This window comes from Arachis duranensis, chromosome 1 (genome assembly GCF_000817695.3).
Source record: "Arachis duranensis cultivar V14167 chromosome 1, aradu.V14167.gnm2.J7QH, whole genome shotgun sequence".
Lineage (NCBI taxonomy): Eukaryota > Viridiplantae > Streptophyta > Magnoliopsida > Fabales > Fabaceae > Arachis > Arachis duranensis.
The window spans coordinates 19922750-19948317 of NC_029772.3; the positions used below are offsets into that span (position 1 = coordinate 19922750).

Below are 25568 nucleotides of genomic sequence, written 5' to 3' on the forward strand. Positions count from 1 at the left end.
TATTTTGAAGAAATGAGAAGGGAGAAACTCTTATCCTTTTAATTGGACGTGTTTTAAATTTGAGTACCTGAGTTTGGAGAGAGTCATAAAGAGAGAGAAACACCCAAAAGGATAGGAGAGAGGATGTTCATCATCATCTCTGCTAGGACATTTTTCTACAGGGTAGTATTTTTCAGTACCATCACTGCTATCACCACCACCATCCAAACTTTCTGTCTTCTTCAACAATTGGAAGTTTTTCTTAGGGCAATGGGCACTCCCACATTCAACCTCACTTTGTCTTCTTACATGGTAAGATTATTTTTCTTCTTTTCTTCCTTTTGTTTTCAGCCTTGCTTCTTTTTTGTCATATAATGTGTACTCCTATTTTCTTGTATGAAATTCTAGCACTTGAATATCTGCTATTGTATATTTGACATTTTTGGTATTATTCTAAACTTTTGTTATTCTGAATTTGTGTGATTCTGAACTTTGATCATCATTCGTACTCTTGTTACTCTGAATCCTTGTTATTATGTTCTTTGTCTTCGTTCTCATGTAATCCCTCTCAGCCTCATGTATATTGGATTGCTAATTTTGAAATTCGCTATAGAGATTTTTTGATAAAGATCTTTCACCTTACAACTTTAGATGTTATATCCTAATTTATATATGTTTCCAATGACATCACAAAATAAAAAAAGAAATTGAATTAAAATTTATGAACAATATTCATTTGTAACTATAAAATAGATATTTAAAAATAAAAATAATTTTAATTTTATTTTTTTTAGTATAGCACAGTTATAAGTAATTTGTTTATAAACTTTTTCAATTAAAGCAATTTACTAGTGTTCAATATTCGTATTCTTTCAAAGCTATAAACGTATAATGTCTTGTAATGTTTTCATATGCTTCACCAAATGAAATACGATATTGTGAAGATATGAGGAGTTACTGGCCTTCTCAAGTAAAGAATATGATGAATAATTTTCATACCTTTGCTTTTTATTTCATTTGAGAACTCCTTGGTTGACATGCGATACTCTGGCTTTTTTACAGAATTTCTTGAGTGTTCTGCAATATTCTCCTTTATTTTTTTCAGTATTTTTGTCATTATTATTCATGTGATCTTGATATTCACTCTATTTTGTTGTTGTTGTTCTCCTTCTTTACCCTTTTTTTTAAGGAATTGTTTCTTTTTGTTGTCATACCTTGTGTGAAACTTGCTGAGATAGTGGATAGTGACCCAGAGGATTTTAGTAATAATTTGGGTACTGACTCTTCTATGGATGATATGAACGATGTTCCTCAAGAATTTGCCCTCAAATTTTCTGAATCTATCCCCCAATCTTGGGTTAAACCATCAGATAATAGAGCTACTTTGTGGATCCTACTTTGATTAAGAAACCTTTTTGGACCTTCCTTCCTCTGACTCATTGTTAGGTACGGGTAAAACTATGAAACCCGGCTTTGATTCTTTAGATTGTAGAGTTTTAGGTGAATTTGTTGAGAAGCCTTCATATCAAGTGGGTCCTACTCTACTTTATTCTAGTTTGAAGCACCAAGAATTTCCATGGACATCTTTCAAATCTGAGGCAGCTGCTCACGTGAATAAGGTTTGGCAAAAGTGGTTATTCACAGTATTGTTTGAGGATGGTGGTAGTTTTGTGATGAGATTAAAATTTGATGGTGTTGTTGAGGCTATCTGCACATCTGTAGGTTGGTTGTTCTCTACCATCTATCACATTAATTGACTCTTATCATTTCTTTACTTTGTTGCTATACATTGAAGAAGGACTAATTGATTTCTTTTCGACAGGCTTGGGTGTTCAACGAAATGGATAAGATATGAGTTTACTTTGGTAGAGGTGGTGTTCTCAGACTCATACTTTTCTGACTTCTTGGGGTGAGTTTTTACCCACTTTAGAAGATGTTGTGGTTTTTTTTCAACTGTCGGTGTTTGGCAGTGTAGATCTCACTCTTCTTCGCCCAGATCCTGATTTGTTTAAGCTTGTTAGACATCTTCAAATGAGTTTAAAGTGATACTGTTCAATATGCAAAAGAGTTGTCCAATAGTAGGCGCGTTAAGAAATCTTCCTCCAAAGACTCGTGGGTCTTCGAAAGGAAAAGTGGTGGTTGGCAACAAGAAAGATTCCAAGAAGAAGAAGATTACTGTTAAGTATTTTTACTCTAATTGGTCTCGTTATTTCTTTGGTGATTTCCTCAATAGTGAGTTTGTCCCTGCTCCTACTGTTCCTTCAGATCTTAGAGAAGCTATTTTTGTCGCTTATTGGTTAAGTAAATATGTATTTTTGCTGGAGGAGAACGTCTGCCATTGACTTCTCTGTATCTTGACAGTTTATATACATAGCTTGATCAATTTTCTGAGCAACTCAAGATTGCTCATGGTCGCTTTCCAGTATTGGCTTTCATTGACAAAATATTTCTTCAACTCTTTCTTTTTGAGCGGTTCTCTCAGTTTGCTCCCTTCCATAAGCCCCCTATAATTCTTCCAGATAAGAAGGCAAGTCCTCATGCTTGGATTTGGGGTTCAGCTCATCCTTCCAAATCTTTTGCGGATGTTATTGATTTGGAGGAGAATTTTTGTTTTCGCTCGTACGTAACCTCTTACCAGCCTAGTGCATCGATTATTTATCGTATATATTCTGCTGATCTTGAACATGACCGCAATGATGTTTCCATTGGCAAGAAAGGGGCTTATGACGTTTTGGCTTCTGTGTACTTTTCCTACCCCCTTCCTGGTTTGATTGTTATGGATAGGGACTTCCATTGTGGAGCTTTTATCTATCCAGTGATCTACCGTCCTGATAGGGTAAGTCGCCAACTAAGGTGGGATCAAGATCCAAAGAATGTGGAGCATATTTTTTTTTCACCGAAAAATTTAATGAAAAAGGTTCTATTTCAAAAAGAATTCCCGGAGTACAATCCTTGATTGGTTGTTCCTCTTGATAGGGATGGGGGTGTTACAATGGAGTATGTGGATTACCTTATATGTATGAAGAAGCATATTAGGTAATATGATGGTACTTCCATTCCAGATGTCAGATCATTTATTCCAATTTTGACCAAGGATCCATACTTCATGACTGGCAACGTTTCTCCTTCGACCATTACAAGTAATATTTGCTCTTTGCTGATTCTTTTTTTTGTTTCTTCACTTCTTTTTCGTCTCTCTCTCCTCTTTTTTTTTGGGCTTTGTGTGTTTGATTGCTGTATCTTTTGTGCTGGTGTTTTGTAGACTTTGACGCCAGGTGTTATAAACATCCACCTTCTTCAAAGAGAAAATCTGATGATTTAAAGTGGTCAAGCGCAGTAAAGCAGAGAGTTCAAATGTTAAGGTTGCAAACAGGTTTCTTAAAAAATCACCTAGGCCTTCCATTGATGCTACACCTTCACCAATTTCCACTGGCTCAGGAATTTCTCCTTCCTCGAGAGTAAAAGCTAAGGGTTCTTCTGCCACTGCTTACCTTGTTAAGTCATCACAGTCTCCTGGTAAGGCTGTGGCTAGCTTATATAGAAGTGCTGTGGAGCGTAGATCCCATCGTCTTTTGGGTAAAATGAAAATGATTTCGAATACACCTTCTGATCCGATAAATGTAGGTGATGAGAACTCCTAAGAAAGGGTCAGTGGGGACTCTCCTAATTCATTTGTTGTTGGCGACGTCCCTGATGAGGGTACTACCTAAGATGTTGTTCGAGATGGCCCACAAGCATTCTAAGAATAATGTTGACATGAGCCGGGTGTTACCTGCCAAGCGGATCCTACTAGAAGTGATGTTACTCCTATCCGAACAGTATTTCCTAGTGCAGGTACAACTGTTCTCCTCCATTCCTTTTTTTATTATTTTGTGATTTGCATACATGATTTTGCTCATACTGTTTGCTCATGTTGAGTCCATCTTTCAAGTTTCGAGCACTTCTAATATCACAAAGGAACCCTCAGCTAGTGCTTCTTCTGGTGTGTTCCATTGTTTGTTTTGCTTTTTAATTTCTGTCCGTGATGAGTTTGAGCATTTCGATGGTGATACGAAGAATTTGTTATCGGAGATTGCATCCCGGGCTCCTTCCTTCCTGCTTCCAAATGACCTAAACTGCCTTTTCAAGAAGTTTGGGTATCAAGCTTTTCTGGATGCATGGGGTTTTTTTACTTTGCACTCCCTTGCAGACTTGTGGGGTACTCATAAAAATATGGTAGAAAATCATCTAAATAACCTTAAGTTATTTAAATTTAGTGGTCATTGGTGATTAGGGAAACTCGATTCCACACAAACTCACCGGCAAGTGTACCGGGTCGCATCAAGCAGTAAAACTCAAAGAAGTGAGGTCGATCCCACAGGGATTGATGGATTAAGCAACTTTAGTATGGTGATGAATTTAGTTAAGCAAATATTTGATAAATTGGGTGAAAATTGATTAACAGAAAGGAAATTTACAAGTAAGCTAGAGTGTAGAATGAAAATTGACAGAAAAGTAAATTGCAGGAAGCTTAAATGGCTGAAACTTAGAGTACAAGAAATTAAAAGAGCTAAAACTTAAATTGAAAGAAAGGTAAAAAAACTGAAACTTAAAGTGCAAGAAATTTAAAAGAGCTGAAATTTAAATTGCAAGAAAAGTAAATAACTGAAACTTAAAGTGGAAGTAATTTAAATTACAGAATCTAAATTTCCAGAAAACTTAAATTGCATGAAGAATAAAAGGAATTTGGTGTTGGGAATCAAAATAGAACTAAAAAATGTAGATTGCAGTAAATCAGAGAACTCTAAAGTGAAGGAATTCAAGGGAAATTGATAAATCAGGGTCTCAATACGAAGACAGAAAAGAAAGATTATAGAAGAAGAAAAACAGAAAGAAAACTAAGATCAAATCTAAAATTCTAAAATAGAAATGGAAAATTGCAGAATAAGAAAGACAGAAAGAAAACTAAGACCAAACCTCCACACCAGATCAGAAAAGAAAGAGTGCAAAAGAAGAGGAAAACAGAAAGAAAACTCAGATCCGATCTCAACTTCTAAAATTCTAAAAAAAGAAAAGAAAGCTCTCTAATGAAATCAAATTCTTCTCTATTTATACACTTTTCAATTCTGTCATCCAGTACTTGGAGTGGGCTTTTGGGCCTTTTATGAAGTGGATCAGAGATGGGTACTTGGTTGCAGCTTCCAGGGGAACGTAGTGTTCTGAAAGAGAGCGTAGTGTTCATTCACCCACGCGTACGCGTCAACTGCGCGTGCACACCATTGCTCGTTGAATGCCCATCACGCGTAAGCGTGCTTTGCGCCCGTGCGTTCCTTTGTATTTTTGTATATCGACGTGTACGCATCACATATGCGTACGCGTCATTGCCGTCTTCAGCTTCCATCATGCTTGCGTGCACCACTCACGCGTGCGCGTCCTTGATAGTGTTCTTTAAATGAGCACTATGTTGGCATCATGAACGCTGCCCACGCGTACGCATCCTCTGCGCATGTGCGTGGATAGCAAAATTTTGATTCCAAGCTTCCGCGCCATCCACGCGTAAGCGTGCTTCATCCCAGATGATCCATCGACGCGTGCACGTCATGTACGCGTGCGAGTCGGTTGTGAAACTTTCAATCCCAAATTCAAATTTGCTCAAAACCACTCACTTAATTAACGTAGCGCTCCCTTTGTGAATGAGCGCCAATCACATCCATGCATATGCGTCATGCACGCGTACGCATGTGCGTTTCTAAAGAGTGTGGCGTTCTCTATTTGAGCGTAGTGTTACTCTGCACTGCATATCTTTCTCTTCATTTTTTTACCTGAAATCAACCAAACAGGCAATCAAAGTCTCACCAAAATCACAAAGTTTTGCATCATTCATAATAATCACCTAATTCTTGCATAAATCTCATGATTTTGTATAAAATTAATGATGTTTAATTGAATCAAGATAAACATAAAATTTCACTCCAATCACTTACTTATTGTGCAAGAAAGTGCATAAAACCTAATGAAACAAATAAAAAATGCTTGTGAAACTAGCATAAGATGACCTGTCATCAATTGGCTTGAGAATCTTTCTGCTAAATTTGAGCCTCCACCTGGGGTACCTGATCTTGCCAGAGAAGAATTATTGTCTAAAGAGTACAATGTTCTCTCTTCTGATGTTTCTACTCTTCAAGAAAATGTTGACAAGATTACGTCTGAACTGGACACCATGAAGGCTAGGTTAGCCAGCGTCAGCCTGGAGCGAGAGCAATTGGCTAAACATAAGGAGGCTGCTTCTTCTGTGATTTCTTACAATGATATTTTGTGGCTGTGATAGTTTTTCAGCACTTTATTTTGTAAAATATGCAACATTTTGATAAAGTATTTTTTTGTCCTGCTACTTCTATGACTTTCATTATACACGAGTGTTATGCTTCTCCCTTTTTTATACTATGCATACTCCTCCAGGGGTTTTATTTTTTTGTACCTGCTTATGTGATCATTTTATTTTGGATACACACTTTTTTTTGCACGGGGAGGGTATGATTCTAAGAAGAGCAGGATTATCTACTGCTATTTTTTCTCTGTCTTTTTTTAGGCTAAAGAACGAAGGTACCTAGAACTTTCTTACCCTATTTATGCTCTCTCTCTCTCTCTTTTTTTTTGAGCTTGGAGGGTGGGACACTTCACTTTTTAAAAATATTTTGTACTGAAAATTTCTTAAAATGCATCATTTATAACTTTTGAGTGTATAATTTCTAATGCACTTTTTTCATGCATTGCAGGATAATATAACATAAACATTGGCTCTTGATAAATAAGCCTTTTGGAATTGAAATTATAACTCCTAAAGCTGAAATTAGGCATAGTACTTCTTAACATACTTGAAATTGATGGGGCCGGTGGTTGTTCCATTATCTGGGTCCAGCAGGATGTAGTGTCCGTTGGGGGGGTACTTCAGAAACAATGTAAGGACCCTCCCATTTGGGAGTCCATTTTAGCAAAGACATCTTCCTCATTACTACGTCTACTGATTTTAGTACTAGATCCCCCTCAAGGAACACCCTGGGTTGAACATGCTTGTCATAAGCTAATGCTAGTCTCCGGTGGTATTCTTCCATCTTGCTTCCCACAACTTCTCTTTTTTCTTCCAATTCTTGCAACTCAGCTTCATGATCCCTTGCTTCATCTAACAACATCCTGGCGGTGCGTACTTCAATCTCTGCTGGCAGTACAACTTCAACCCCATAAACCAACGAGAAGGGTGTTACTCCGGTTGTTCCATGTCTAGTTGCTCTATAAGCCTAAAGAGCAAGTGGTAGGTATTCACTCCAATCCTTATGGGCGTCGGTCACCATCTTTGTGAGTATTTTCAAAAGGCTCTTGTTAGTAGCCTATGCCTGGCCATTGCCTTTCGGGTAGTAGGGGAAAAACTTGTGATGTTTAATTTGGTACTGTTCAAGAACACCCACACTCTTTGATTAACAAAGTGGGTTCCATTGTCGGACACTAGAACACTTGGCTGCCCGAACCTACATATTTTATTTTCTTTGATAAATCTCACTGTTGCTTCAGCATTTGCTTCCCTGACGGCCAAAGCCTCCACCCACTTGGTGAAATTTTCTGTTGCAACTTGAATCCATTTCTTTCCCATTGATGGGGGGGTTGATCGATCCCACAAAATCTACAGCCCATGTATAGAAGGGGTATGGTGTTTTGAGGCTGTTCTTCTGCACGCTTGGCGCATGTATCAATTTTTCAGGCTTTTGGCATTGTGGACACCTCTTGGCCCAGTTGATTGCATCTTCCTTCATTTTGGCCAATAATAGCCGATCCGAATTAGTTCATACCACAACGCCCTTCCTTCTTGGTGTCTTCCACATACACCTTGATGGACTTCTTCCAAGACTTTGTCTTTTTATTCATCTCAAATGCATTTTAGCATCTCCCCAGTAAAACTCTTTTTGAACAACTCACCTTTCTGTAAGAAGTAGCATTCTGATTTCTTCTTCAATCTCTCAACTTCTATTTTTTCTGAAGGCAAAACTCCAGCATCAAGGTATTCTACGATAAGTTGTTTCCAATTGTGAACATTACATATCTACGTAATTTCTTTTATTTCTTGACAAGCCTTGTTGAAAGCTTGTAATTCATTACAATAAGACTTTATTTTTGGCCAATAAATATCCCACCTCTAGAGCCTTCGGTACAAACCAGGGCTCTCTTCTCCACATGTGGCTCCATGCAGTTGTTCTGCTTTTTCTTTCCCTTCCTCTTCTCCTACATATTTCATAAGGAGTCCATCATTACTTTTTTTTGAACATTTTCCCATTGAGGAGGAAAAATCCTCTTGTTTCTTTGGTGATGTTGAGCGTTCTGAGCTGTTCATGTATAGGCGTTCGCTAATCATTGGTTTTTCCTTCCATTGACATCCTTTCTTCTCTGGCAGAACCTTCAGTTATACGGTATTCTAAAGCATGTTGTCCATTTTGAATGGTGACTCTACTCCCTAATATTGCTAGAGCATCCGCATTCTTGTTTTCTGTTCGGGGTACATGCTCAAATGAAATATTGTCCAATACATTCATCATGCACTAAACTTGTTCTCTGCATAAGGCCAGACTTTTTTCCTTTGTGTCTTACCCTCCCTGGATATGTTGTATTATCAGGTTTGAGTCTCCTTTAAAATGGAGTTTCTTGATGCCAATTTCTTGAGCCATCTTTAGACCGAGCATTAGTGCTTCATACTCTGCCTCATTGTTAGTGCAAGAGAAATCCAATCGAAACATGAAAGATAGATTTCTTCCATGGGAGTCTGTAAGGACGACTCCTGCCCCTCCTTGTGGATTCGAGGGTATTTCGTCAAACATGAGGGTCTATGTTTCCTCTTCATTGCAAGGATGAACAATCTCTATTGTTCTTGGAATTTGATATGACAACTCTTGAATAGTTGCTTTTCTAGGACAAATTGACAAGAGGTCAGCCAAATCTTGGCTCTTAATGGTGGTAGGTGTTACCCATTTCACATCATATTCGCTTATTAGGAGTGCCCAACGACTCATTTTTTCGGTCAACATTGGCTTTTTGATTAAAAATTGGAGGCCTTAATTTTTTGATACAACTTATACTTGGTGTGCTTGGAAGTAATGTCGGTATCTTTGTGAGACGTACACCAGAGCGAGGCAACGTTTCTCTGGTAAGGAGTATCTTTGTTCTAGACCTTTCATGGCTCTACTGACATAGGCGGTGGGTTTCTCTTTGCCTTCACCTTCTTGTGCAATTAACCCGCTAATTGATTCTTCTCCTACCGCTAAGTATACCTTCAATGGTGCACCAGGTTGAGGGGAAGTCATGGTATGAGTGGATGTGAGAACACCCTTGATCTTGTCCATCACAGCTTGGTGGTGTTGTTCCCACTTAAACGTGTTCTTCTCTTTTAACAAAAGTCTTAGGGTCCTAAGAGCTCCCCTAATGCTGATATGAACCTTCGAATGTACCCCAACTTGCGTATGAACTTTTGGAGTCCCTTGAAGTCTTTCGAGGGTTCCATGTCTTGGATAATTTTATTCTTATTCTCGTCAACCAAAATGCCTCCTTCGTGGACTCTGAATCCCAAGAACCTTCCACATGACACCCCAAAGGCGTATTTCATGGGGTTCATCTTGAGTCTATACTTTCTACATCTAGTGAACACAGCTCTGAAGTGTTCTGTGTGTTACTTCTCGGATGTTGACTTGACAACCAAATCAATTACATAGTATTCCATAAAGTCATGCATTATGTCATGGAATATAGTAGTCATGGCTCTTTGGTAGGTTGCTCTAGCATTCTTTAAGCCACAAGGCAGGACAGTATAGTAAAAATTGCCTACGGGTATTCGAAATGCTGTCTTTTCTTCATCTTCCGGAGCCATTCTAATTTGGTTGTACCCACTAAATCCATCCATCAAGGAGAACCTTTTAAATCCGACTGTAGCATCTACCATTCAATCAATATCTGGCAGAGGAAAATCATCCTTGGGGCAAGCTTTGTTTAGATCCCTAAAATTCACACACCGGATCTACCCATTTTTCTTTTTCATTAGTACTATGTTGGATAACCAAGAGGGGTGTTGTATTGGTTTGATGAATTTGGCTGCGAGTAGCTTTTCATTTTATTTCTTTACTTGAGCTTCTATTTCATTGGAGAATTTTCTAGGAGGTTGCTTGACAGAGGTTGCTCCTTTCCTCACAGCTAAATTGTGGGTTACTAGATTTGGGTCTAACCCTGGCATTTCGTCATAGTTCCAAGCGAACACATCTCTGAACGCTGTTAGTAGCGCTATCAAATTCTTTTTCTCCCTCTCCCCTAGAGCTTTTCCCACGAACAAAGGTCTTGGGTGTTCTTCAGTCCATAAATTAATCTCTTCCAATTCTTCCTCCTTCTACTTTACTTCATCTTGGAGTTGGAGAGGGGCATTTCCTATGTTGTTTTGAAGATGTTATTTCTCTTGTACATTTAGGATGTCGGGGCCAGGGGAGTTCTGGTGACTTTTCTCCACTGGACCCCCGAGTTCCTATAGGACATATGATGAGCGGATATTTTATACACTTTTTGACATCATTTTCATATAGTTTTTGTTATGTTTTGTTTAAGTTTTATTATATTTTCATAGGTTTTGATGTAAAATTCACATTTTTAGATTTTACTGAGTTTTTGTGTTTTATGGTGATTTCGGGTATTTTCTGACTGAAATTTGAGAGTTTTAACGAAGTCTAATTCAGAGGCAAAGAAAGCGTAGCAGATGCTGTCAGGATCTGACCTCCGTGCATTCAAGCAAGCATTTCTGCAGCTACGAATATCCAAATGGATCGTTCTCAACAGCTATGAAAAGCTAACATCCCGAAATTTTTGCAATATATAACAGTCTATACTTGTCTTTGGAGATGAAGGCTCAAAACTGGCGTTCAACACCAGCCATCTACCCCCTTCCTGGCATTGGACGCCCAAAAGGGAGCAACTGGCATCCAACGCCCAAAGGGGAGTCCAAAGTGGGCGTTCAACACCCAAAAGCCCTACTAGCACGTGGAGACACCCTTAGCTCAGCCCAAACACTCACCAAGTGGGCCTCGAAAGTAGATTTTTGCACTACAAGCCCAAGCACGTATAGGATCACCAAGGGGATGAACTGAAGGAGCTTCACCCTCATTCAGACTGGATGCGCACTAAACCTGGTGTTCAGCCTAGAGGAAGATTGGCGGCCTCTCAACCGGCGATGATCACATACAGCTTGTTATAGAAGAAATCATTCACAGTTGGAGTAGACAGTAAGAGAGTATTGATCCAGAAGAACAAAGCATCTCCAAAGTCTTAACCATCTTCTTATCATTGAATTCACAATTACTGAGTAACGTTATCTTTATTTTACTTTTATGCGCTTAAACAACCAACCAACTTTTCTATCCGCCTAACTAAGATTTACAAGATAACCATTGTGTGATCCAAGCCGACAATCCTCGTGGGATCGACCCTGACTCACTCAGGTATTACTTGGATGACCCAGTGCACTTGCTGGTTTAGTTGTGCAAAGTTAAATTCTGCACACCAACATACCACCTATACCCTCCACCTAGGAGAGTTTTCTTACGATGTCCTAGATCTTCGATTGTTGTTTCCTGCCTTTTGGTCCTTCCTCTATTAGGGCATTCTTTCGTGCTCCTTTACGTCTGGGTGTTCCGATGGGGCATTCCCCCATAGGCCTTATTTTGTTGACTCCTAGTAATGCAAGCTCTTCATAAAAACTCACATCTACTAAATGTGCTTCTCCTACATCAAAGGGTGTTACAGTGGCTGAGATGCTAATATCCTTCCCTCTCCAGCTAGACTTTATGCATTGATGCCAACTTGAGGGAACGCACCGATGTAAATGAATCCATGGATGTCCCAGTAAGATGTGGAAGCTAGAGCTTCCATCCACCATATGAAACTTATTATTGGTCTTTATGGGGCCAACTTCCAATACAACATTAACACACCCTCTAGATTTCACACCCGCTCTATTAAAAGCATTGAGCCCTACTTGAATAGGCCTTATCTGATTAGCAGAACCTCCCATTTCTAGAAATATATGAGTGGGTATGATATTTATCCCCGATCTAGCATCCACCAAGGCCCTTCTGACCTTCATGCCTTCTATGACTGCTTCCACGTACAATGATTTATTATGGTAGAACTCCCCATTAAATGAGTCAGAGTCCCGAAACACCAAGGCATTTGCGTGGGCCTTTGCTAATCTTGTGAGTGGAGCGTTGACACCCCCAAAGACTTTTTTCTTGCTTCTGAATGACTTCTATTAGAGTTCTATCCGCCTCTTTCTAAATGTGGGATTCCAAGCCAAGTTGGTTGAACATGATTCTACACCCTCGAGACTTCAAAAGACCTCTTGCCAATGTGTCTTCATCCAAGGACTCCTCCATGGTGACCATCTCTTCTGCTTCATCTATGATCTTTGTTAGCATTACCTCTCCTTCAACACCTATTATTCCAATATCGTGTTGAGGAAAAGGAGTGTTTTTTACACCTTCTTGGTTTTGTTCTCTATTTAGGAGTATCTTCGCTTCCTTGCCTATAAAACATTGTCCTTACCACATAATAATCAGTCAATCTATGGCTCTTATTCCGGTGTACCATGCAATATTTTGGGTTTCTCAAGTCTTCAGGAGTTGGTGGCTCTCTATCTGTTCTGGGATTTAATGTTCCATCCTCAAACCATCCATTTACGACAACCATGGCCTGAGCTCTGGAGAGGAGTAGCGGGGGTGGAGGACTGCTCCTGTTAGGACCCCTAGAATAGGAACGCCTTCTGCTTGTGCCATCAGCAGCACACACCTCCAGAGGGAAAATTTCTTTAGATCTCCTTCCATTACGCTTCACTACCTCGGTTATGTCAGACACCCTCTTTAAGATCTCAGAGAAAGTGTTTATGTTGCTCATAAACACTACAAGAAACGTCATTAAAATCGACGACCAAATCGACGGCTTAGCCGTCGATAATATTGAAATTCGACGGCAAAATAAACGGCGCAGTTGGTCGCTATAAAACCTGTCGATTTTTCAAAATGCTAATAAAATCGACGGCTTAAATAGCCGTCGATAATAATCTAATAAAATCGACGTCCATTCCGTCTGTAATATGGGTGTGAGAATTTTACATTCTTAATAAAATCGACAACATTGCCGTCGATATTATTATTTAAAATCGACGTCTTCTTTGTCGATAATTGATTTAATAAAATCGACAGCCTTTTTGTCGATATTTAACTTAATAAAATCAACCACACTGCTGTCTATAATATGTTTAATAAAATCGACGCAAAGCCGTCGATATATGCTTGAATAAAATCGACACTATTGCCGTCGATATTTAACTTAATAAAATCAACATCATTGTTGTCTATAATATGTTTAATAAAGTCGACGCAAAAGCCGTCGATATAGACTTGAATAAAATCGACAACGTTGCCGTCGATTTTAATAGTTATATGTTTTAGTTCATTTTTTCTATTTGAAAAATAGTAAACCATTAATACAAATAAACTTTTAAATATAAAATAAAATTTAAACAGAATATTAGATAACAAGACAAATAAACTTTTAAATATAAATATACTCGTCTAAATAATCATCTGAGTCATCAAAATCGTCGTCAGAATCATCCTCCCTTTGAGAACTCTGTGGTTGTCCTGGTCGCTGCAGAATAGGTGGAAGTTTTCTACCTGGGGTTGGGGTTGGGACTGGGGCTGGGGCTGTGCTTTTCTGGGAGCTTGGGAAAGTAAAAGGAAGAGGTGAGGGAACACGTGATCCAGAACTACTAGGACCCATGGCTCTCACATACTCAGTCAAACTGCTCAACTGATGACTAAATTGATCCATCTGTGAGTTACTGGTGTTGAGATCCTCACGCAAGGATTCAACAGTCTGTTGCCACTCTCTTTTCTCCCTTTGGTAGCGGTCTTCAAGCTCTCTATATTTAGCGGCATATTGTTCAACTTCCCTATTGAGTATTATGATTCGTTCTCTAAGATCCAAAACATCAGCGCTGGTGGTTGTGGTTGGCCCATCAACTCGAGGCCGCACCATGGAAGAGTCCCTTACCTCACCCATGCCATATACCCTACCTCTTCGTTTTCCACCCACTGTCTCAATCCATATGCTTTCCTCAGAGACAGGCGGTGGATCAATTACACCAGCCTCTATAGCAGCCTGCTGCTCTTGGTCAGCCTGAAACATACGCTCTTGAAATATATCCTACAATGAGGAGAAATTATTGATAAACTACTATAAGTATTAATAATGTATAATAATTAGATAACAAAATAGTTACAATTAATAAAGGTAAGTTACCTTTGTCTTTCGGGAGTGTTCATCAACCCATTGAGTCCTATCCTCTTTGCGAGTATGAGTGTGCTCAAAAAACCCATCCATACGTGATTGTCTTCCAAGCGAATGATTCTTCATAATGTAACCAAATTATCATGTAATATGGGATGTATTGTACTAAGCAATTGATTAAGCAGAAAATAAAACTCAGCAGTTTGCATCAATTCAAGAAGAAACTAGATCAAGATCATTATTAAGAACAGATTTCACTCTCTATTGATTAAGGCTTACCAAAGCATAACCAGATTTCACTCTCTTTTGGTACCAACTTATAGAGCATATGTCTACTTCAGTAATAATCCAAATTGATCATTATGCCATAATAAAAAAAAGGTACTTAGGTACCCTTCAATGGCCCCCAACATCATGTCTTGCAATTCATGAAGCACAAGATAAATAGATAATGACTTACTTAGAAGACTGCATACAGTAATTAAGTAACACTCTTACATGCATAAGCATAATAATTAACTATGAAGCATGATCATAATTGGAGTTAGAAAACCTTGGCTTAGTCATAAGAGACAAAATAATGATGTCTACTTTAATGGAATAAATATTATTGCTCGGTGCTGACTTACTAAATCAGAAGAAAACCAAGATTAATGGTTGGAAAAGTTATAAGCAAAGTAGCAGTTCATTGTTAAATGTTTAATGTACTTGTTTCTTTCTCCTGCAAGATTTAATAATTGATTAATTATATAAATAAATAAATAATGTGGGGTCCAGCAAATGGGCCAAGGAAATCAGTTAAACTCCCTCTTCCAAAGAAATAATTGATGATTGCTTTGTTTTCATGTGAGGGATGGGAGATATGTTATGTGCAGTTCCCACTTCCCACTGTGCTTGCTAGCAAAACAAAAAGCTCTCATCTTTGTATATTTGGAAAATAGCAGCTTCATGATATCAGCATGAAGTGTGATGATGATTCATATACACAATAAAAATCACCTTATTCATCACCAATGTATTAACTAAGTCATGTTAGATCATAAATCCTTGTCAAGATAATATGATCTACTTTCACTCCTAATGAAATTGTTTCAATCTGGTGTCACACACTCCTTCCAAGTATTCTGTTTATAATTAGTAGGAATTATAAAGCAGGCTATCTACTGTGTCCTTTCTATGTATAGTGCATGCAAATACATATTATTTATTTTATCAATTTATATTCAAATTCTGTATAATATAAATATAAATTACAAATTCTATAAGCAACTTACTAAGCGTAACCTCGCTTCTGGAAAGGTGGTGCCTCCTGTAGTATGAAGAGAAGTACCTCGAGTCGATTTCCTGGCAGCTGTATTTCTCGCCTGTAATTGTCTATAGGCATCAGTGTTCCAACGTCTCATCAATTCACCAAGAACTTCTGGTGGGATCCAATATGGACGGGCACCTTTTTTGCGAATGGCATGGAGCATACCTCGCAAGCGCTTGGCAGCCCTAAACCTCCAAGCTTGATAGATATCATCCTCTTCCGTATCAATAATGTCAAAGCATTTCTATTTTAAAAAAATCATTGGAATAAAATTTAGCCTCTGAACAGATACAAATTTATTTTACTGATAAATAAATAACAAGTAGTGCTGAGTTTAACAAGTAATAATAATCTAAAGATATCAGAATTCTCTCTAATAGCAAAATTATGTAAAATATTAAGATAAAACGAAAAACAATAATGAGGTTTAGATAATACAATCATGTAGTGAAAATCATCTAAATATGCTGATCTTTTTTCTAGTTCGAGTTGAGTGCCTAGTTTCATCTAAGACAATGTTGAAAAAATTAAGGTAATAATTAAATTAAAGAAAGCTATTAATTTAGATTGTAGACATGATCCTTCAGAGCTCAAAAGCCACAACTTTAGGTCTATGGTACAATTATATATAAGCCATCAATTATATATAAGCTTTATCCTGCAACTAGTTTCAATTTGCAATGCACAGTTGCACATATACACACACACTTGCTCTCTCTCATAAGTCACTTTTAGTCATAAATTAGGGAAAAGCAAGCAAGCAGACAGACAGCTACGCTCTCTCAACACTAACACCACACTCAAACACACCCACACACCCTCTCTTTTTCTCTCTCTCTCTCTCTCTCTCTATCTCTCTCTCTCATACCACACAGAAAATAATTAAAAAAAAGTGAAACAGAGAAGCATAATAATAGATATGCATAACTTTGTACACAACTACACATGATTGGGCTAGTCACAAGTTTAATAGTACTATTGTCGAGAATCCAATGGGTGTCATGTTTGATGTTTGTGAAGATTTAAATTCAAATCAAAGGTTTGCACATGGATGGCAGCAGGGGTAAACTTCAACAATATTAGGCTTTAATAATCAAATGAAGCAGAAGAGAGTTCATTAACACAGTAAAACAAGGTAGATAAAATTTACCCTCCACTCAGTCCACCATATTTTCCGAATATCATCATCTGCCTCATCAAAACTCAGCCAAGGCTTGTTGTAGTTTTCCTTAAAAACCTGAGAAATACACTTCAATCCAAGCTTAGGTGGGTGCCAACTACATCAAAAACCAAAAAAATGATAATAACATATTACTTAGTAAAAATGAGACATGCTATTCATAAAATTTAAAGCAAATAACAAACCATTTGACACCATCATATCTAAGCTTTGGAGCACTTGTGCTGGAGTGACCAGTGGCAGTGGATGCTCCTTGACCCTGAGCATCTTGGGTACTATTAGATGTGGTTTGTCTTTCCCCACAAGATCCTGGTCGACTGGGAGCTACAATAGCTGGATCACTCTGCACACCATGTGAGGCAGTATTGGAAGGTTCATTGGCTTGTTGAGTGCATGATCTTGGCACACCCGGAGTAGGCATCATTTGTATCTGAGGCTCCTGAAGGGAGGGGGTAGTAGTAGCAATAGGTGGCGGTCTCCCATTGGTTGGAGCAGTCGTGTCAGATGATGACCCAACGAGAGAGTATGGATCCGCATGCAAGTCAAGGGGCTGATCAGTAGAAAGCCTAGGCCTCCCCTTTCGGCCTCGGCCTCGGCCACGGCCACGGCCACGGCCGCGATCTCCGTCTCTACCAACCATATCCTGTACACATTAAAATAAGCAAGTTATTATCCATACTAATTAAAGTAAAATGCAATTAAAAAATGAATAGCAGAGGAAGAAGAGAATAGAAAGCAATAAAAAATGAATCTGAAGTTCGATTTAGTATTTGGAAAATTATTACAAGCCTCGAGTCTTCTACCTAAGTCAGAGGCTATATATATATATCAATTAGTCTTCATCAACTGCCATAGTAACTAACATAACTAAATTACTATATCTGGAAATTCATAACTAACTTCAACTAATTCTATTTTGATAGCAGAATCTGGTTTCCCATTATCTCTTTCATGCTTCCAATACATTATGCATAGTGCAGCAACCAGATCAATTTGTTCAAGAAATTAATACTTATTTTGATTTATCTGGTTGCTCTTTCTATTGTCTTATTGTGCATCTCTGGTTTCCCTCCAGCCGACACAATTATACACAACAGGATCCTGATAATAACATCTGCTGCTCCTAACAAAACCCATAAATCATATTCATCACACCCCACCTATTATTTCTTTATTTTACTAGGATTCTTAATGTAATCATTTATTATAGTTTGTTATTTACTATGAATATGATACTATTTTTTATACTATATAGTTTGTTATTTTTCTACATTTAAATTCGAACGTGTATAAGTACTATTAGTACACTTGTTACTATTGAAAACATGATGTCAGGTTTAACTTCATTTCCTACTCTATTTTGTTACATCCAAAAATAGTAAATTCCATCAGATTAGATTATGGTTCATGAAATTCATTTTTTTGGCCAGATATTGCAGGTTAATTTATTATTTGAATGGAAAGTGGGAAACAGATACTGATACCACACCATGATCAAAGAACAGCATTTTTAATTGCAACCTTATAGCATGTTGGTCTATATTATGGATATTATGGATAAATGTGATAATATAATTATGGATAAATGTGATAATATAATTAGCAACTTATATATCAACATTATTTCTTTTAGTGGGGTTGATTATATTATATATGATTCAGTGAAGCCAAATTAGCGACTGATTAGAAACACGTAAGAATGCTAATAATTTTCAACATATGAGGGGCAGTACTCATTGATGCATACAACCTTTGTAGCCTTGGAATCAATGGCAAATAATCCATTCTTTTATATGGCACCTCTTTATTTTTTCCCTTCCTAGGCTTAAATCTCTGCTCCCCACAAAATTTACATTGTCTAAGATCTTTGTCCTCTTTGTAATATATCATACAACCATTGACACAACAATCTATTTTAACCTCCTTAAACCCAAGTTGGGAAACAATTTTCTTAGCTTCATAGTAATTAGCAGGAATTTCATTTGGAGTTGTTTGCATTTCTCTAAACAAAGTTGCCCACTGGTCAAAAGATCCCTGAGATTGGTTTCCCTCTGATTTTATACTCAGCATCCTACTAGGAAGTGACAATCGTGAATGGATACAATTTTCCCACAAGGGTTTACTAACTGAATCTAAGAGGTCATAAAATCTCTTGGCATCTCGATTTGGTTCCTCCATTGTTGGTTGCATGTACATGTGAAACTCAGGTTGCAAAGCATCAACAACCATCTCATGATAACGATCAAAATTTTCTTCCCATGTAACACCACCTAATTCAGAGCTACTTTCAATATCTTCTTCTATCCTAATCTGATTCTCTGTGGGTATCTCTTCTCCATGCTCTGTCCAAACCCAATAATTAGGTTTAAACCCATGAGTATATAGATCAATCTTAATGTCGATCAACTGTTTAAACGTCCCACATTGACATCTGGCACATGGACACCTAACTAAACCTCCTCTGAGAAATTCATGAGTTCTAGTACACACATCCACAAATTCATTTACCCCTTTAATAAAACTGGGTTTAAGACCCCGCCTCTGATCATACGTTCTATCATACATCCAACTTCGGTTCTGGTTTTCCATTATTAATGAATTTAATTTCCTACATATCAAAGGGATAATATTCACTTTTTAATTTTTTTATTCAACGAGAAACCACAACAAATAAATCTTATCATCAATATAATTTATACTTTCACTATGAATGGTTTACACAAACAAGCATACATAAGTAAGTATAGATAAGCATGCATAATAAATAAAAAAGTAGAAGGTTAAACCTTGAATACCTTTTTTGGGAGTCTTAAACTCTACCAATACTTTGTGATAGTGTATATGCTGAAGAACCAAATACTCCACTATTGTTTCTTTGATCAAAAGATTCTATTGACCCACACCACTACAATTCCCACTGTGAAATGCTGCATAGAAATATCAAATATTGCAAAAGAGTATATCAGAATCTTGAGTTCGGTAGCAGAAAACTGAATATTCTTTCAATATTGATGATTTCTCATACTTCACAAAGAAGCAGAAAACTAACTAAGCTCCAAGAAGCTAAACCAGAAAACAGAATCAGCTAGTAACAAAATGCTTAATCAGTAACCGAATATCATAACAAATTGCAAAATCAACACATGAAGAATAAGCAGAAGTTGGCAATTGCTAATACCTAAGCTGAAATTACAGCAAGCAATAATTGAAGAAATGAAAAGGGTAGTGTACCTGGTCATAGGAAACACTAACTTTGCAGCACCAGAGAGAGAGGGAATCTTTTAAGAAAGCTGCTTCAAATGTATATGTTGTTGTTAGAAAATCAAAATATATAGTTAGGAAAAGGGAATCATTGCAATCTATAGATATAACTCTAGATATAACTCTAAATTTCCTGCTAGTTTCAAGGATAAATAATTGTATATCTTCATGAAGCAAACATACAAATTGAATATTATTCAGAAATATACAAGTAATTTGACGTGGGATGACTTTATAAAGTAGTTGAAAACCAAAATGAGATACAGTTGAGCACCTTAGAGAAGCAATCAAAGAACTGTATTGAAAGCAAATTATGAAATGCCTTTCATTTTGTCTATGTCAAAAAATGTGCCATATAGGTTTGTGATAATGTTATATGAGTATGACAGCACATAATTACATCAGAAATTTTGTGAGGCCTAGCAACAACTCTGTCCAATTAGTCTTGATCTTACTGTCTGAAAGAACCTGAGAGAAATTTATGATTTTGGGTTCAATTAATTGAATTCTTTTTTTTCCCATAATTAGTTAATGCAAACATGATTATCCACTATAACTAGTTACTTCAAAAAGGAAGGAGAGTGATTACTGTTTGCATAATCAGATTGCTGATTAGTGATTGCCAAATAACAATATATTAGCTTTAAAATCACTGATCCATAATTATAAATAGATAAATCTATGATCTGTGTCCTGTGATGATAGCCCCACTAAATAATGGATCACTCATCCATGGCAAATATATCAAAAAAATGATGAGAAAGTGCATAATCTTTGAAGGCATGTGACTTAAGCCACACTCAATGGAATAATCGGTTAAAAAGTAAACACCCACTTAAAAGATATGGGGGTTTGATTAGTTTGCTTGGGAAGTGATTATAGACATAGACATATATATAATAACAGAAGATAGTATTGTATTATTAAAATAATAATAAATAAATAACAAATAACAAGATTCTATTTATATTATACGATTAATTAACATATGGAGGATTCATTTTCATGCCCTGCTTAACTGCATGTGCTACTTTTTGTTATAAAATCCCTTCAACTTCTGAATTTATGAATTTTAATTTCATTTAATCTAAAACATATCAAATCAAAGCAGCTAACTCTGCTGTTCTCCAATTTTTCTCCTCCTTTTATTCTTTGACCTTTCTATTACTCTCTAAAACAGCTACACACTCTTCCTTTTTTCTTCCACTGTCTATTAAGCTTTTTAAATGGGAACATTGTGTTCCTAAAGTCAAAACTCAAGACAAGGGATTAAAACTTTAAAATTGTATTTTTGTTATCAAGATCTATAATTATACCATCACCTTTGTCCTTCTTTCTATATGATTAGAAATTTCTATTTTCAATTCTTTGACCATAGCTTAATTTCAAAGCAGCTATGATACCTCCTTCCTCCTGTGGTAAATTCCAAATATCACCCATTCGTTCTAATCAATATAATTCTTGTTATTAGATTCTTCCCTAGCTAGATACAATTCACTATTTACTATTTTACTCTATCAAAATATTATAAAATTGAAAAAATAAACCTAATAATAATCATAATAATAAAGCCTTACATACAAAAATTCCATTCAGGCATTTCTCCGAACAAGTGGTGTGTAGAGTTCAAAACAGTAAATTTCAGTTTAATCTAAGCAACATTCAACCCAGTAATTTCAGAAAGATACAGCCAACAACAATTTCAGTCCAGAAACAGAAGTTTTAACAAACCTAAGCCTAACCAAAATTTCTAAAAACAGAATTAAAAAGCAGTGAAAATAAAGAAAAGAAAGACAGGGAACAGGGGAAGGGAACCTGCATTGATGAAAGGAGGAAGAAGAACGGAGAGGCGGTGGGGTGGAGGTGATCTCGCAGTGGCACAGAAGGTCGCCGCCGCTGGTGGTTGCTTGTCGGTGCTTGAAGACGCGGACAGAGAGTGACTCCACGAACAGGGGTGTCGCATGCAGGAACGAAAAAATGGAGAAATGGGGAAGAAAGAGAAGAAGGAAGAGAGAGAGGGTAGGCGATGGTGGTCGCCGGTGGTGGTGTCGGACGGAGGCGGTGGTGAAGAGAAAGCGAAGAATACATGCTTGAATTTGGGTAAGTTTGCGTTCTGAACTTTGGAAGGGGGGTTCACGCAGGAAGACATGCGTTTCTGAACTTTGGAAGCAGGAGTTGAGAAAATGTGTTTTTAGTGATAAAAATCGACGGCCGGTCTGTCGATTTTATTCACATTTATCGACGGCAAAGGTGTCGATATTTTAAATAATAAAATAGACGACAAAATCGTTGATTTTAATATAAAAAAACAACATATCTAGCGTCTATTATATAGCTTAAATTTAGACCGTTCATTCCATTTTAGAAAGTAATCTAGATCGTTCAAATTTATCGACGGCATGGTTGTCGATACTTAAAATAATAAAATAGACGACACATTCGTCGATTTTAATATAAAAAAACAACACATATGGCGTCTATTATATAGATTAAATTTAGACCATTCATCCTATTTTAGAAGGTAATCTAGACCGTTTAAATTTATCGACGGCAATGTTGTCGATATTTAAAATAATAAAATAGACGCGATCTTCGTCGATTTTATTTTCTGCACCTCTAATATGACGATAATAGGGAAATAAATTAATGCATTATAAAAATATCGACGACAAGGCCGTCGATTTTAATATTTTTATTTTTAATTATTTTTTTTAGTAATATCGACAGCAGGCCGTCGAAAATTATCGACGGCAGAAATAACCGTCGATTTTTGCCGTCGATAAACACGCTTTTTCTTGTAGTGAAAAAGATAAATTTGGGATCCGTCTTCCACATTTTTAATACACCCGTACACCAATTGTGACTCTGGGAGAGTGTCTATACAAAGTAAAGCTTGATCTCTATATCTCTTGATAAATGCTACCGATCTTTCTCCTTGTCTCTGTTTCACTCTCCCTAGGTCTATGATGTGTATAGAAGGTTCCTCTTCTAGGAACTTGTTGCAGAACTCTGTCACTAATTGCTCCCAGGTGTTGATACTATTGGATTTCAACTTGCAATACCACGTGAATGCCCTTCCTGTCAATGATTTTGAGAACTCCTTGATCTTGAGCTCCTGGTGGTTCCGGAACACCCCGAGGTCATCCAAGAATGACAGAATATACTCCTTGGCACTTTCGGTACCATCAAATTTACGAAAGTAGGCAGTTAGTACCCCTTAGGGTACGGTTTTGCCAAAATATGATGCCCAAATGGCGGACTTATCTCCCAAGTAAGTTCACTTTCTTCTCCTTTTCCCTTTAGAATACGCGCCAACTCCCTACGAGTGACAGGGGTGTTCTCGTCTTCCTCCGTATTCTCTAGATTCACGACTCGAGGTGGTAAAGTGGTTCTATATCTCGTTTGATCCTTAGCCATCATTTCCGTGATCAAAGCTTGCATCTTTGTTTGGCTTTCTATCATATAGTTGTACACATGAGCAATGATGCTTATATGAGTGTGCGGGCAGTACCTCCAGCATGGGGGTGTGAAGAAATTTACGTAGGCAAGAGCTCCTTCTCCTTCTACACCCAGATTCTGCTACTCCATGTGTTCTTCTTCTTGGTTGTGCACGTCCTCATCTTGAGGTGATCCCAAGTTGAGGTTGAGGTTCCGAGGGGTTATTGAACATCGCCTAGGTGGTCGATTCTGCCCAGAATGAGTATTGCTAGACTCAACCATCACGTCGAAGTGTTCCTCTCCAGGGGAGTCGCCAAGTGATTCGGGTGAGTTTTGTGAAAAATAGATTAAGTGAAAAAATGGTTAAGATGAGAGATTTGGGATAAGTAAACTTGTGAGGAAAACACTTCTATTAATGACAAATAGCAATACAAGAACTAATGATGAGAAATAGAGGTGGAGAACAAGTGTTGAGACCTCCACTAATATCACAAGAGGATGAAAGAGCTTTGTTTAAAGTGGACAGGGGTCGGTTAATGGTCGTCGAGTGTTCTGATGGAACACTCGAAGGCCAATTTTTCTTGTGGAATTGATGAATAAAATCAAGAACAATGAGAGAAATTTGAGGAGAGAAAAAGATGGACTGTTTGAGCTTCTCAATTTTAGAAAATCGAAAAAGGTCCCTTTAAAGAGGTGGCTTGAGATCCTTTTATAGTATAAAACCATTCTAAGAAGAGAATCTATTGTCCAATAGTTATAATATGATGTTTGACCTACTCCCTTTTCCCTAAATATTTTTAGGTATTCTGATGCATGAGCATCTTTCTCATTTTTTCCTAGTGAATTTGCATTTAAATTGTTAAGTTTAATCAAGAATTGATTGTCTTTTAGCCACTATAGATGCTACTTTGAGTCTTGTGCAATTCTGTTTATTTTAGATAGCATTCAACTGGATTTGATGAAGTTTCTGCAGCACAAAAATTAAAGGAGATGACAGCGAGGAGCGACGCGTGCGCGTACCTGACGCGTGTGCGTGATTGGAGCTTTCCATGGCGACGCGTGCACGTGCCTGACGCGTACGCGTGAAAAGCGAAGTTGCACAGCAACGCGTACGCGTACCTAAAGCGTACACATGACACGTAGAATAAACCATCGATGCGTACACGTGACATGCGTCACGTGTAGAAAATGCAGAAAACGCTGGGGGTAATTTTTGGACCCCATTTTGGCACTCAAGTAAGGCGCAGCTCTTTGCCAAGTTAGGTGCGGATCCAGTGAAGCCAAGTGGTCCCCACGTTACAAGGCGTGGATTGTTTAATTGATTCAGATTCAAATTTGAATTTGAAAATAGAAAAAGATATTATCTTAATTTTAGAAATTAGATTTTAAATTAATTAGGATTAGTCATAAAAAGGAGAAACTTTTCTTCTTTAGGGGGATCCCGGGAGGATTCCATTCCATCAGATTGGAACTCAATACATTTTACCTGAATCCTTATTTTCTCTCTCAATCATGAGCAACTAAACATCCACTATTAAGGTTAGGAGCTCTGTCTATTGTATGGATTGATACTATTTTTTTTCTATTTTAATTCATGTTTTGATTTATATTTCAATAATTGGCTGTTGATGAATTTTAGAGGAGACTAGGAAGGTCTAAGGAATTAGGGTCTAGTCACAAATAGTCACAACTAGAAAATTGTTTAATACAGACAGATTTACAGACAGATTTAGTCTATATTACAGATGAATTTTTGGTTACCGACGGATTTTGTCCCTCTGTAAAAGCCTTGTCGGAAATTATTTACCGACGGATTTTTTTCCATCGGAAAATTGTCGACGAATTTTTACCAGTTACCGACGGATTTTCCCTTTGTAAATTCTCCATCCATTTCCCTTAGGCGTCGGACTTTCCGACGGATTTTCCGTCGGTAATTACAGACGGATTTTCTGACCAATTTTTCGTCTGTAATTACAGACAAATTTTCTGACGGATTTTTCGTCTGTAATTACAGACGAATTTTCTGACGAATTTTTTCTCTGTAATTATAGACAGATTTTT

General features: G+C 37.4%; 1 protein-coding gene across 1 annotated transcript; it reads right to left on the minus strand.

Moving 5' to 3' along the window:
* Positions 1 to 13581: 13581 nt before the first annotated feature.
* On the minus strand, positions 13582 to 22218 carry LOC107481506 (uncharacterized). Its single transcript, XM_052261898.1, has 8 exons — positions 21885 to 22218; positions 18729 to 19150; positions 17685 to 17762; positions 16994 to 17451; positions 16779 to 16905; positions 15594 to 15872; positions 14332 to 14439; positions 13582 to 14235 (listed from the first exon to the last, which is right to left on the minus strand). Exons 1-8 carry the CDS (start codon positions 22216 to 22218, stop codon positions 13582 to 13584), a joined length of 2460 nt encoding a protein of 819 aa, XP_052117858.1.
* Between the last annotated feature and the right edge of the window lie 3350 nt (positions 22219 to 25568).